Source organism: Haliaeetus albicilla, chromosome 6 (genome assembly GCF_947461875.1).
Source record: "Haliaeetus albicilla chromosome 6, bHalAlb1.1, whole genome shotgun sequence".
NCBI classification, from domain to species: Eukaryota; Metazoa; Chordata; class Aves; order Accipitriformes; family Accipitridae; genus Haliaeetus; species Haliaeetus albicilla.
This window is the reverse complement of record NC_091488.1, coordinates 6,005,691-6,021,202: the sequence shown is the minus strand read 5'-3', so window position 1 is coordinate 6,021,202 and position 15,512 is coordinate 6,005,691. Positions and strand designations below refer to the sequence as shown.

Here is a 15,512-nt window from a genome sequence, read left to right as displayed (position 1 = left end):
AGAGTATAGTAAAGATCGATAGACCTAAACGTAGAACAGATACTAGCTATGAAAGATCTACAAAACTGAAATGATAATTCCTGTAGAATTTATTTGGTTTTGGTTTTGTATATTTTATTATATTTATGTAAGTGTTAACATTTATATATTTATTGTATATAATTTTGGCAGCAAAGGACCTCAATTGGTAGACTATTTCCAACACAACCACCGTATCTTCTGCAAAGGAATAGGAGTGGTTTTCCACAAAATTATCACCTCTCCTGACTACATCTCCATACTTAACACAGGGGAATGACTTTAAAAAAATTTTTAGGCACCTTCAGCTGAAGTGAGCTTAACCATAACATGTTGAGATGGTTTTTGACAGCGGGGCTTAGTAGCCTCCTCCTAATGTTTGATTCGTAGTAGTAGATATCCCTTTTCAAAACAGGTAACCACGTTGCTGTCTTAGTACCTGAGATTGTCTGCTGCATAGTAACTGGGTGATCTGCCCCCTCATGAAGAAATAACACAGGAAAGAGAGGAAATACATGCTTTCAGTTTTAAATTATGGAGAGGATGTAGAGATGTTGAAGCAGCTTTTTAACAGGTAAGAGTTTGGAGGGAAAATCAAAACCCCCCAAAACTCCACCTGTACTCTAATCAAAGATCAAATACATTTCAGTCCCAAACTTAACCAAAATCAACTTACAGACTTTCTGAGATGAAAACATAAGTGCACAAAATATTCAAAATGTATTTATTTTTACTTAGTATTTAGACTCTTTAATCAGGGATTACATATTTAAGTTCAACTTTGTGTGGAGAATTCTTTAGCTGAGTCAAAACAAGATTTTGAAAGGAATACTGCTTTGGGAGAATGAGAGGGAAAAAAATATTTTTTCTTCACAGACATTTCCTGACTGGTGTATTAAAGCACAACAATAAAGACAGTCACACCTTACTGTTTGGGTTTTGTTGATAGCTTCTAATGTTTACATGCAACTTACTTTCTATTTATAAATACAACCTTTTTTTTCCTCCTTGCATTGTTGCTTTGATTGGCTAGTTGTACTCTTTGCCTAGTACAAAAGTACAAGTAGGCCATCAATTATCTTTGCTCTTTCATTTTGTTGTTAGACATTATGGATTAAATATGCAGCTTAAGTGCATTTATATGGAAATTTGCCCTGAGAAAAAGACTAACAGGAAAGATGCCTGAGAGCTGGTTGCTGGCTGAATGAGTGTTCCGGCTTTCCTGGCTTGCTTCTGTAGTGAGACAGCTGGCCCAGGTTGATAGGAGAGGGAAGAGGAGAGGAAAAGAAAAGGAGGAGAGGAGAAAGAGGAGAGGAAAGGGGGAAAAAAGACTGACCAAGATTTAAAAAGCTTTCTTAACGCTAAGAAGCATAAATTAGCGTTATAAAGATATTGATAGGTTTACCAGGAATATTTTGCTGTATTGCAGATTTAGTGCTCTTCCAGTAGATGGCACTAATTACATAAACAATTGGCTAAAATAAATTTTTAAAAACGTGAAAGCACAGGTATTAATTATCCAGATCTCAGTATTATTTCACAGTATAAAAAAGAAAATTAAACAGAACATATTATTTCACTGTATTTTTCATCTCAGTATAATTCAACATCACAAACAGTGATCGTGTGCATAATGCATAATAATGCATCCATCTATTTGTGTCTCAGAAAAGAATAATCAACATTCTAATCAGTGTTTATCAATTTGAGCTGTCATGTTTTGTCCGGCATTTAGGATTTGGTTGCTTGGTCCTCTCAGAGATCAGAAGTACTCCTGTGGTCTTATGACTAAAAGAATTTAAACATTTAGAAAGACTCTAACCTTAGTTACCAGTAAATCTGAGGAAGTCCTTTTTTTTATATTGATGGTATAAGTTGTTAATCTCCTTCTTTAATAATCATACAATGTGTGTGATCATTTTATGGTGATCTGAGGTTTATTCTTGTTCTTTCTCTTTTCAGCAATTTTCAAAAGAAATACGACAATGGCAAATAAATGTAGATGTGGCAAATGACATGGCACTTAAGCTGCTCCGCGATTATTCAGCAGATGACACCAGAAAAGTAGAACTGATGACAGATAACATTAATGCAACGTGGGCTGCCATTAATAAGAGGTAGGATATAAATTCTGCTATTAGATTTGTTGTAAAACTTCATTAACATTCATTGTCCAGCTTTGGTTGGAGATAACAGAAGATGTAACTTTTGAAAATGACACAATTATAGTAAGAAAGGACAAATCTGTCATATTTTTTGGAAATAAGTCTTTGGAATGCTACTTAATTCTCTCAAATAAAATTTTGCCTGCTGCCCATTTTCCTCTGCTGTAACCAGTTGGCAACTAACTTCAGTTAATAGGTTATATATTTTAAATATTTAAACCAAAGTGTTTCATATTTCTCTATATACTATCTCCACATCACAATCACTATAGTGGTTTTGAGTCATAAACTGAATCTGAAAATGACAGACATATCCTACTGAAGCAGATTCCAAGTAGAAATGTTATCCTGTACGTTTGAAGCAAATCTCTAGTCAAGAAAGTTTTTTAGATCTTTGATCACATTCTTGATTACATTTCACAGTCTTGCAGTGTTTGGTTTAGATACCAATTCCTTACTAAAAGCAATTTTTGCAGCTTGCCACCAAATCGTGAATCATCCAATACACCATCTATAAGATCAGAACATACTGCAGAATAAAAATTACTTTCTTTATAGTAGTAAAAGAGTTTTAAATCATTGTGCATTAGATGAGATATGTAAAAATTAATTCAAAGTTGTTTTAATCAGTATCTTGGATTAAGTTTTATAGCTTATAACTGAAACTAGAACTGAATTAGATCTTACATGTTTTTAATTAAAGTCGATGAACAAGGCCAGAAAAGTCAGTTTAGTTAAATACACAATAAATTCAGGAGATCTTCTTGCATAATGGCAGTTACTTAAATCACTGATGACTACAGAAATTTATTCCCACTTTTTTTTGTTTAATTTTTTTATGGACTTGATATTCATATGAATGAGTCACTTTAATGGCATTTTTTCTGAGGCAGACTTGCCACTGACTCAAGGTTCAAATGAGAGAAGAGGTGCTACTGACGTCCACTAAAAGAAAGCCACATAATAATTTGAAAGATATTTTTTTTTTAAGAAGACCAATAACTAAACTGAGAAATTAGTATAAACATTCAGTTAGTATCTGCTTGCATTTCTCCTGTTATAGTAGTAGCCATTTTAGCCTTATTAGTAGTACTGTATTTTTAAGAAAAAAAGGTTTGCTTTCTGTGGTCTGAGAAACAGGCTGGGGAGGAACATGTGTTCCTGGATGAGAAAGGCTGGGTGCTTAATGCTCAAAAGTATCCTCCATGAGTAGGTAAAATAAGTAGCTCAAAAGTGTTAGATGGAAGAACCAAAGGAAATTGCATTTGTCTGTATGTAGAACTACAACCCCCAGTTAGTGAGCTGGCTTTGTAATCCTGAAGTCCAGGTGTCCTGGTTTCAGCTGGGATGTAGTTAACTGTCTTCCTAGTAGCTGGTACAGTGCTGTGTTTTGAGTTCAGTATGTGAAGAATGTTGATAACACTGATGTTTGCAGTTGTTGCTCAGTAGCGTTTAGACTATAGTCAAGGATTTTTCAGCTTCTCATGCCCAGCCAGGGCACCTGACCCAAACTGGCCATAGGTGTATTCCATACCATGGGATGTCCCATATAGTTTAGGAACTGGGAAGTGGGGGGCAGGGAATCGCCCGGGGACTGGCTGGGTGTCGGTCGGCGGGTGGTGAGCAATTGCCCTGCGCATCATTTGTACATTTCAATCCTTTTATTACTACTGTTGTCATTTTATTAGTGTTATCATTATCATTATTAGTTTCTTCTTTTCTGTTCTATTAAACCGTTCTTATCTCAACCCAGGAGTTTTACTTCCTTTCCCGATTTTCTCCCCCATCCCACTGGATGGGGGGGGAGTGAGTGAGCGGCTGCGTGGGGCTGGGGTTAAACCACGACACCAGGATATGTGTGTAGCTGCTGTGGATGCTCAGGTGGCAACTGTAGCTGAGAGTGCATCTGCAAATCTGTTAATGCTTCAAGCACAAACCCAGGTGTGTCTAATGTTGCCTAATTATGAGAATTGCCATTGTTGCATGGAGTCAGCCAAGTATTAGGCTAACAGTGAGTACAAATTCTTCAAGACACACTCTTTGCAAGCTTCTGCAAAACCCACAGACTTGTTTACAGCTCATGTGTTAGATGAATTACTGCAGTGAATCTTTTATCTTTTAGAAGAGACTGAGTTTAGGCGACTGAGTTGACATTTCCCATTAAGAAGTACAAAAGGATAGGATTAAGCTTGAACAGGTAACTGTAAAACTAGAACTTCCTAGTTTTTGATTGTATGGCTTTACTCCCTTTCTAATATTTTTTTAATTCACTGTTTTGTGTATAATTTTTGTAAGGCTTATTGTGATTTGGGAACCTGAAGAAGCAGCAGCATGCTGCAAACAGTAGTTGATGAGCTTCTCTAAGGGCTGTATCACATTTCTCTCTGTCTTTTGTAAGACATGGATAAATATGGACACACTAAGGCATCGAGTCAGCAAAAGACTTGTACTTGGAAGATTTTCTACGCCTGTAGATTTTTCAGGTTTGTTTGAAGCAGTAGCCAGGTCTTTTGCTCAAGGAGCAGCTTCTGAGTGAGGTCTTGAAAGAACTTCCTAGATTTCTTTTGTTTAAGCAGCTCTGTGAAAAGAGAAGATGGAGTCCATGGGCCCTAGGAAGACTTAAATGCCAATTTGTTCTGATTTTGTTTTGGTTTTCCCTCCCTCTACACTTCAGCTTTCAGGTTATTGCATAGAACAAAACAAATTGTTTCTTTATGGTTTTGGGGATCTTTTGAACCGTAAGAGAATATTTACTCAGTAGAAAGGAGACATGTGAACTGTTTGTCACAGGCTCCAGGGAAGGTTAGTTCTCCACTGAGATGCATGTACAATGATTTCAGATATGTCCGTAAGTGTTATTTTCATCTAGACTATGAGTAAGTAGTGCTCTGGTGACTCAGTGACCTCGCAGTGATGTAGACATATATTCCAAATAACGGTCTTGACCATTTCTCCAGTATTTTAGAAATAGTTTTATCACTGTTTATACATGTGTTGAGTGCCAAGAGGAAATATTCTCCTAAAGATTTTGGTTTCTTCTCCCTATATCCTTAATTTAAATGGCCTAATTATTTTGTGAATATTTTATTTTTAAAAAGAAAAATTAAAGAGTGGCTTACGTTGTTTTGAACTGGTTTTCCTCTAACCTGCCATTAATATCAGAATTGTGTGTCAGTGTAAAAAATGTGAAACCTTTTCCATGAACCAGATCAGTAAAACAACAGGCAGGCAAGCAGCAGTAAAATTCCACTTTGCCTGTTGGTAATAGTTCAGCCAAAGCAAGTACTTTAGTCATTAAGGCAACATCTGCCAGCTTGTGTTTTGTTTTGCTTAAGTAGATTTGCAGCTGATTGCTGTGTGTTTACCCTTTGCCTTACTGTTCTGTTTTATAACATTGAACTATAACGAATAACATTCTAACTCCTTTAATAGCCAGGTTGGTGAGTGCTTGATGGTTGCTTCACTTTTTTTACTCGCCACTTTTTCATTTTTATTTTTGTTGCCGATACTGCAAAGATACACTGAAAAGCACATGAACTGATCAGTTGGGCAAAAGCCAGAATGACTTCTAAACAGGTCTCTTTCTCTTCTCTTTAGAAGCATTGACTTTCCAAGAAATAACTATATTATTTAAGCTGAGGCAATTAAGGAGAAAGTGATCTGTACTGCTTGCATTAAGAAAAATAAATCTAACATGAACTAAAGTGTTCTCAAAAGAAAAAAAAAACAAAGAAGGAAGAAACCATTAGAAATTTACTGTATATAAAAATGTTTGTTATGGTAGTGTTATGTTACTCCTTCCTTTTGTGGGCACTTGTATTTTATGTGAATTATCATATAAAACATAAACACATGCTTAAATTTGTGCCTTTCCTGGGAATCCACCAAATGTGTTTAAATTTCACTAACTTAAATATTAAGCTAAAAAGGGACTTGGATCTTTCTTAAGTGGAGCATATATTATGACAATAATTACATAACGTACTCTGAGAACTGGTTAGGACTCCAACCCATCACTGTCTAACAGACATCTTCAAATATTTGCATCGCCCACCAGTTCCTATGCTCCAGCTCCATTGAACTCAGGCTGCACAGTAGGTGTTAAGAGCTTTCACTGCTCGAGATGCTTTTTTTGGCTCCTGAGACAAGATACAGGATACACACAACAGTCAAAACATAAAAAGTAACTCCACCCCGCCCCCACAGGGTATGGACAGTGAAGAGTCAATATATAATTAGATTTATGTTGCTGTTAGTTTAAGTTGTAGGGAGTTAGAGAGGCCGTGGCAAGGAGTTGTGTTTCTAGACGACCTGTTTTAAAGATCTGAGATACCAACTCCCATATTTATCTAAGAATCGTGTTAATTCTCTAATGCAGCCAGTTGCACAACACCTTGATTTTGCACGTCAGCTGGACAGTATGAAATGCAAATGGCCAAACAACCTAAGGACATAATCAGTACAATAGTATGATACATATCTGTTTCCTATGTAAATGCATAATATAACAGTAATTTTAAGTGTGAAAAAGGTCATAATCCAGTTCTGGTCTTTGAGCAGCAAACCTTTCCTTATCAGTGGTTGCTTGTTATAAAAATACAGTTGTTAGAATGTAAACTTTATCTGTACATATGGTTTCTAAGTATACTTTTATTGCCTGCACAGAAAGAGCTTGACCATTCTGTTGGAAATGGGTTTTCTTAATATACTGTACCCGTCCTAATACTACTTTGCTTTATGGCACTTGTGGAAGTAATTGAACTTGTGTTTACAGTTGAATTGCATTCTGGGTGAGAAAAACTGCATTTACACTTCAACAACAGCCAGGAGTATGAAGTCTGTTAAGGTATACTGAAGATTCATAGTTGGTTTCAGTAGCTAGACCTTTCTGGGAGCCATCTCTGAAGAGCTTGTTTGCTCATTTAGGCTTGGACTGCTGAAGTCAAGAAAGAAAGAATTCACAATATGTTTCACTTTAAAGAACATTCCATCTTCTAGGTTCTCCAAGTAAACTTGGCCATTTCCTTTCCATTCTTGTATTGCTTTGAAGGTTGGTATGCATTGCTAAAATCAGTATAATACCATGCGTATGAACAGCTATTATAGTTCTTTGTGCAGGCACACTTTCTTTGAGCACAGTGAAATAACTAAATTAAAAATGGAAGTGGCCATGGGAACCTTGTTTATAGGGGAAGCTTGTTTACGCGTCTGTGCTTGCAGTTGTTGTCCTGGCTATAGAGCTGCATTTGTGTGGGTGTGAGCAAGAAATCATTGCAAATGTAAGACTTCAGATGAAGCTGACAATGGTCAAATGTCATTTTCCAATGTATTTTTTCTTTTTTCCCCAAAGAAACCATCATGGGATAATTTTTATTTTTTATTGTCATGTTGTGGTGATTTATTGCTTGTTTTTTGAAATAATTTTGCGAGGCTTAAGAAAGTAGGTGTGTAGAGTGACTGCTTTTTTACAACCGGTATGTCATGCTGAAGCTTGTTATTTACACCAGCTTAACAATAGATACTAATTTAAAATTGCAAAGACTGCTGGAAAACATTGCAATTGTAGGGCATTATTTTGTTTTGTGAGAGATGTTGATAATACATGTTTATTTCTGTTGCTTCTATTGTTTAAAAAAGTAAATTTTCAGTCTAGGTGTTTGTCACATGCTGTCTTTGAGAACTTTGCTCAGTTTTAATTCTATGAGGACTTAAGTATTTTTATTTAGTCAGTAGAAGTATTCACATTGAATGAAAGTGAGTCTCTGCAGTCTCAGGTGTCACACCCAAGATTATGTTAAAGAGCAAATAACTTTGTATGTCAGCATGTTTTTCTGAAGAACTAATGTAGCTCTGTTGACTGTTCTTTTGAATAGGAAGAGAAACAAAGTTTTCAAAAAAGCATTTAATCCAGACCTCTTCTGGAAAGTCTGAATTTTATATGGGGTCCTAACGTCTTTCCCGTTACACAAAAGGGTACAAGAACCCTTTAATTTTCATGAAACTAATTTGTCTCACTTCGTCAGTACAGCACTCCATGCTTCTCAGAAGTTACTCTCCAGTAGAGTTAGCAACATTGGCAAAGTCTAAAGAAAAACTCTTTATTAGCTGCTTGTGATGCAAGAATGTTAAGGCTTTTATGTTTACAGTATGGGTATCTTTGAAGTTTCCTAAGAGTAGTTTTCAGAAAAAGGATTAAAGTATTTTTTGTTTTCTTTGTTCCATTCTGTTACTATTATTTTAAACAAAATAGCACACCCTCAAAAAAGGACTATAAAAAGGGTGCAAAGACTACTCTGGCAAGGTTTAGGTGCTGTGAGTTTAATTTGAGATATTTGTTGGTTTATGTTTTACTTGGTTAAATATCATCCCTTAAGATATCCATATTAAAAGTACACCTAAAAGGCCGTTTGGGAGAGAGGGATTGTTTGGTGTTGATAGATAAGAGAGGTTACCTATTTGAAAGACATTCTACTGTCTGCCTACACTCTCAAACAAATATTTCTGTACGAAATATAATCTCAAGCTTATCAGCAATGACATCAGTTAAGATTGTTTTGTTATTTTTTCTTCCTAATGCCCCTAAGAATGATGACATTTCAGGCACATGTAGGAAAATATAAAACAACATCAATAAAAATGCCAGATGAAGCTCCTATAAGTAGGAGATCTTGAAAGTCACCTTAGGTACTTGTATTCTAGTTTTCACCTTTGTTTTCCACGCAGCTGACTGTACTTTTTGTGCAGTACTGACACCAGTACGTGGATCCAAGATGAGAAGTCAGCTGAGGGTACTGAATATTTGTGGTTTACTTTGTGAGAGGATAGCCTTGGATACGCAATGCTTTCAAAATGCTGGTAGGATGAGCTGAAAAAGCAATGTTACCCAGAATATGGTGTGATTCATCACTTCCACCTTTGTGAACATATTCTTGTGATTTTTGAGAAACTCTTTTAAGATTAAAAAAAGAAAAGGGTTCTTGAGTTATTTCAGGAGAAGGTAGTGTCAGTAATACAGTACTTGACTAAAAAGGATCTATGGATCTTTGTGACTTCAGGGATGTGTTTCTTAGAACTGTTAATATCAGTGTGAAGAAACTTAATGTTCCCACCACTTGAATAGACACATCTGTAGGCTACTACTACCTTTATCACTTCCAAAAAGGCAATAGATCATCTGTAGGTCTGCTAGGTCCTCCCATGGACAAACAGAAATGACCTCAAAGAGAAAAGTGGTGGTGTTCTTAAATCAGTTGGTTTTTTTCAACTTGTCTGTCCCACAAGTGGCTTGCTGAGTTTTTTTAGACACCATGAGTTCAGCTGGTTGATACTTTAGTGATTTTGGTTGTTAACTGTGATCTATGATTTCATTATAGACAATTAAAAAGGAGGACAGCACTGGCATTTTGCAAAGAGGTCTTCAGCTTCAAATACTGACAGCAAGTTAATAATTAAAACTAAGCAGGAAAAGTGAAAGTAGAACGTCTAGAAGACCAATCCTTACTGCTCAGACAGTTGTTCTTTTCATTTTTTTTTTCTTACTCTTGGTTTATATTTTGGTCTTGAGTGAAATAGAATTCTGCTCTTTTGTTCATATTTATGGTGTGTTAAATGCTGTTTATTCCTTTCCGATGAAAAAGAGAACAGTTCTCATGTTACAGTGAAATCCAACTGGACAAAATCATGAAATAGTTTATGGCACAGAATTATAAAGGGAGAGTGGTTTCATGCATTAACTTGAATCATAATTGGAGCTTAATATAGACATTTCAAAGAAACAGTCCATTTGAGAAATCTCGCTCTTTTGCATCCACAGGAGGTGCAGGAGGAGCAAGGTACTAAGGAAGACATAAGTAAGCCTGATTTTGAGAGAGAGAGAGAACAGAAATGTCAATTTTTGTTCTTACTCCATTAGGAAGATTAAGACAAATGTGTTGTTCTTTTTCTTAAAGGTGAGATTTTTCTGAAGTAATTAGAGTTTTAGTCTGTATTTGAACAAGAACAGAAGCTAATGCTCTGTGCCCTGAAAGTCCAACCTTAAATCTGTTTCCTATTAGTCTGCAGATAAATTAAGAAACTGTAGCAAACTGATTACTGCTCTCATCCAAAGCTTATTGCAACAAATGAATGTCTTTCCTTTCCCCTCAATAGGCTTCTTATCAGGCTTCATGTCCTTTAAAACAAACAACTGAGCAGAAATTAATAAAGCTGATGGACTAGCAGACTGCCAGCAAAAAGGAATTTGACCTTAGTTGTCATTTTTTGTTTGCATTATTATTCTTGTGATAGCCTTGGGTTTTTCTCCCCGGTGTTTTCTATGGATTCTTTTTTTTTTTTTTTAAAGCATTTCTTTGCTATTGCAAGCTTTGGTGCTTCATGATTGTTTAGCTTCTGATCAGCGGCTGTGCAGGCAGTGTAACCTTCCCCCTCACTGTCTTGTCAGTCATGCTTGAAACTGAGAGGATCATTCAGTCTGCCTATTAAATTTTTAGTCTCTCTTTGGAAGTTACCGCCAAATGTTTCAATTTGACAATATTGGTGCTTGCCTTTTGTTGGGTGGCTGTGTTTTAACTATGAATGAAATTTCAACCACATGTTGTTTTTATATAAACTCACAAAGGAATTGACAAATGACAACGAGTCGTTATCATTCCGGATGAGGATCAGTGGCACAAAAGGCTGATGGTTGTGACTCTTATTGACCAAGGCAGAGACCTGGGGAAGTGGCAATACTGAGAGCAGATAGGAAAGCAACAGAATTAGCAATGTAACTTTCTTGCATGTCCTAAAATAGGGGTGGTGAGAAATCATTGAGGAAAGGTGAGGTTAAACTGGTACATCTTGAGGACAGAGCTTTTAAGGTGTATCTGGTACAGGTACATAGAAGGGGAAACAGTAAGTAAGCAAGAAGTTTGTGAAAAGGAAAAGATCAGTATGTTCATGTTGTTTAGCATTCAGTTTCCATCAGATCTTGACCAATACCCCAAATTTAACTGTACTGTGCTACATTCCCTAACAAATTAAAAAAATGTAGAGCTCTTCCCCAGCTACTAAGCATTACATCTCCTGCAAACTATAAGAAATATTATCTCCTGCAAATGATAAGAAATAATAGCTCTTGAAATTATCACTCTGGCTGGCATATCTGCAGATTCTTCCTTTGTGCAAGATATGTAATCAGTTATGTATCTGATACATATCTGCTTAAGCACAATAGTGCCTTGTGGCAATGAATTATAGAGGTCCACTTTTTGTTGGTAAAGAAAAAAAAAAGTATTATTTTTAGCTGTTTAAAATGCGCTACATGTTTTTGAGATTCCATTTGTTCGCTTGACACAGTATATGGTAAAAACAAATTTCTTGGAATTACCTGAAGTGCCAAGCTTGCAACACCCATTTCCCACTTTCTGCATTTTATCTGATTAGTATCTTATGTTTTCTATTTTATTTTCCTTATTTTCATTTTTGTGTTTTCTTTCCTATTATTTACATGGTTTCTTATTTTTTTAATTCATGTCAAGTTAGATTTGAGTCTAATTTAGCGGTTGTTCTTTTTAAGGTCTAACTTGCATGCATCTTCTGTACCCCACAACATGACTTAAATATGCTGCTTTGGGGTTTTTTTGTTGTTTTGTTTTAAAATGTGAAAGAGATGCTGCTGTTTATTATCAGTAATGGTAAACAGTTCAGAAATTTCTATGGGTTCTTGGTGCTTAGAGCATGTCTGAGGCTGATGCTTCAGCTATGTTAATTAATTACTAATAGTGTCTATTGCTCCATTAAGAACCATATACCGTTACTGATTCCAAGAGGGTCGATTTGTTTTTGTGGTAGTCAGCCTCTAAGTTTCACAGTGTGGTTTTACTCCAAGGGATGGGAGGCAATTCTTCCAGGGCTGTCCTCTCTCTTCGTTCCTGGGGGAACACCACAGGAGAGCAGAATAGACTTGTTCAAGTAAGATGGCACTAAGAAACCGTAGTTCAGGTCTGCCTTCGGTGACACCCTTCCTTTTTAAACTATGCTGACCCCTTGGAGCTGTGGACACTTGTCACTGTTACTTCTTTTCATATTGGGGAAAATAAAAGTAGAAGCATGCAACATTTGTATTAAATTTTGCTTTGGCTAAATTGGTTTTCACATCATGTCACTGCTTTAATCATTTTATGCCTGATGTTACTCTCCTTTGTGCTGCTTGGGATGAGGCACCCAAGCCAGCATCAGAAGAGTGAGTTAAAGATGGACATAATAGTTATACCTCTTTTTTCTTTTTCTTTTTTTTTTTTTCCTAGTAATCTTTCAGATTGACGTTTTGGTTAAGCTGTTCATCTTGATTTTAAATACCGAATTCCTTCAAGGCTACAGCTAGTTCAGAACCCAGCAGTATATACTGAATTTAAATCTTCCTTGCAGTGTTTGGTATTTTGGATGCATCTATATTGAATCTTTCTGCTATCACATTCCCAGTGACTTGTTCCATCTGGAATTAGTCACAGTTCTTCCTGGGTTTGACTAATCTAAATAAATTTGCCATCTTGCTTTTCACACCCTTTTCCCAATGGTTGGTTAATGCACTGAGTAACACCTAGTGCTGCTTCCTTGGGACAGGTTCCTAATGCTCAGAGTTGAATGTTATTTACATTGACTACATTATATGTTCTTAATCTCGGTTTTGTTTCATTCAAGAGGTTTCTGTAACAAAACGTTGCATCCCTACCATGGTTCCTAAATAGCTCCTTGGACAGGAGCTTAACTTGTGGGTTGTAAATAGATTATATTGCTTTATTGTTAGTTCTCACCTTTTGTTTCAGTTAATTCTAAGAAAAAGTTGGCAAAGGTATTTTTCTCAAAGACACTGATTTTATTGGTCCATAATACACTTAATAAAGAAATGTAGAGGGATATTTACACATGAAAGCAGAAATCTTCTTGAGTACCCATTTGCAACAGAGGGCTTCATTTCTGTTTCTGATGGAAACAAAACACTTTAGTATTTGTATAGATGTATATGTAGTCTTTATAGGTGGTTTCTCCTTCTAGATATATATTTGTTTGGATACTGTCTGATTATGGAGGGGCAACATTTAGCTAGTCATAAATATTAAAGATCGTTGAACATAATTACATATTCATGTGGTGTCATCAACAGTTTACTACATATATAATGTACTTAGCTCAGACTGGGTCAAATGAACCAGTCATATCAAATTTACTAGAATAATGACCCTACTTGATATTTGGGACTATTAGAATTAGTAAGATAAATAAGCTGCTTTTGTTCAGATTGTCATTCTGAATAAGATGTGGCACATTAACAAATCATACAGAGATCAGATTTGAATGTACAGTTGTCATTAAAAATATTGAATAATTTCAAGTAATTGAGACAAACTATATTGTAGGTATTAGCAGATGATAGCCCTTTTTTAGATCAGAAGTACAGATAATCAAGAAAGAATTACAGAAGTTAATATAAGAAATAAAAATAGCACATAAATATATTAAAGACCAGTTAAAAAAAATGTGTCATGGTAACGCCATGTGAGTTTTAGAATATTTATTTCCTTGACTGTTCAGTATTTTTATCCTTTGGATAAAGAGAGATTGTACAGTATATATCACTCAGTAAAATAGGGAAATTTTGAGATCTGTGGCTACTGCAATACATGGAATTTGTGAGAAAGACTATTCTAGTACTGCATTTCTGCATAACGTTTTTGAGTAATTTATATGCAGTCTTGTGCACATACCTCACACCACAAGAGCAGAATGAAATGAAGGAGATCAAGTAATGCTACAGTTTTTTTTTTACTGATGTACTTATACATTTACTTGTTTGCATTTTTAATAAGGAGGTTAACGGGTTGCCTGCAGTCCACCTGTGCATACCTAATAAATGTGTTAGTGTCAGCTGAACTTAATTTTTGTCATTTGCAACACAAGGCAGCCATCTCCAGTGTTTACTTGAGTTTAAGAAAGTTAAAAGTTTTTCTGTTTTGCTTTCTTATGACTCTTCTGAGAGAACCTGTCTCTGTTTTTTAATGTTTGATGTTATTTTTCCTTCCATAAACTCTTAACGTAATTGTTCTAATCTAATTTCTAGGAAACCTTTGTAGTGCTAGAATAGAGCTTGAAAAATTAGGATTACTACCATCTGAAAAAAAGTAATATCCAAGCCAAATAACGGGCCACTGACTGCATAACCTACGTCAATACCACCCCTTTCTCCTCAGTTATTTTCTTGCGATTTCTGTTGTGGATATAGATTTGGTTTCACATCTGCAGTCAACTTTATGCATACAGGTCTCAGATAAAACAGAAACTTTTCCCTCTCGAGCTTTGTGCACTGTTCTTGTATACCTTGTTGGAAAGCCTGAGCCGTGACCTCTCTGAGCAAAAAGGAAAACATGAAGTAGGGAATCATTTAGTGATTCAGATACTCGTGTAGGAAATCATAATGCAGTGCTATAGTGACAGTGTAACAGAGCTCAATACCAGATCTTATGGGACGGGAAGGTGATTTTTATTTCAAACAGTTGGATATATGTATGTGCTCTTGGATGTGCTTGTCCTAGCTGTCTGTCCAGCATTTAGGCACTAAGATGTTTGCATTTAAGTGTTTCATCCATAGGAATTCCTTGGGATAACACAGAGCATAGGGGATATCACCTAATGATTTGTCATCACATCCCCTGTCTCAGGATCAGAAGTTAATATTGTTTCTTTAACCATACCATAATCAAAAGTTACATTCTTTTCTTGCCAATAAATAGATAGTAAAAGTAGAAGCTGGAATTTTTTTTAAATTTTCTTTTCGAAAGTATTCATCTGGAAAAATGTCTGTAGTTATGTCTTCACATTTCTAGAGACTTTTCCCCCTCCATGTGATGGATAAGAGTTATTTCTTGCAACATCATTTGAGTATGTGTGCTGCTAATTTTTCTTTTTTTTCCTCAAATTGATTTACCAGTGATGGATACATTAAAAGAGAAAACGGCTATCACGTTAGCATTTTAGAATGTATTGCCATGTCCTTTCACCTGTGAAAAACTATAAATGTAAACATATTTCCTGGAAGATGAGCTGGGATGCAATTTTTCAGCTAATTGGAAAAAGCAGAACTAAGTCAAGGACTGCCAACCAGATTTTGGTCTTAAGATACGATGATGATTATTGTGTCAAATGCAATCATGAATGTAAGCCTTGAGCTGACAAGAGTTCAAGTTGGTTTTAATCAGCCTTTTATTTAGATTTAGGCCTCCTGTTCAGAAATAACAGCATCTAGGTGGAAAAAAATGTTTTTAAAAGGTGAGCTTGGTTCCTTCTGCAAAAAGA

The 15,512-nt window shown here is 35.8% G+C and overlaps 1 protein-coding gene across 21 annotated transcripts in view; it reads left to right on the top strand.

Moving 5' to 3' along the window:
• The window catches only part of DMD (dystrophin), a 1,308,223-nt gene that overhangs the window by 1,019,746 nt on the left and 272,965 nt on the right, over positions 1-15,512 (top strand). For all 21 annotated transcript variants that reach the window (XM_069784897.1, XM_069784898.1, XM_069784912.1 and 18 more), the window contains one exon: positions 1,981-2,135. In XM_069784897.1, the coding sequence (XP_069640998.1) occupies positions 1,981-2,135 (155 nt within the window). The remainder of the gene's footprint in view (positions 1-1,980; positions 2,136-15,512) is intronic.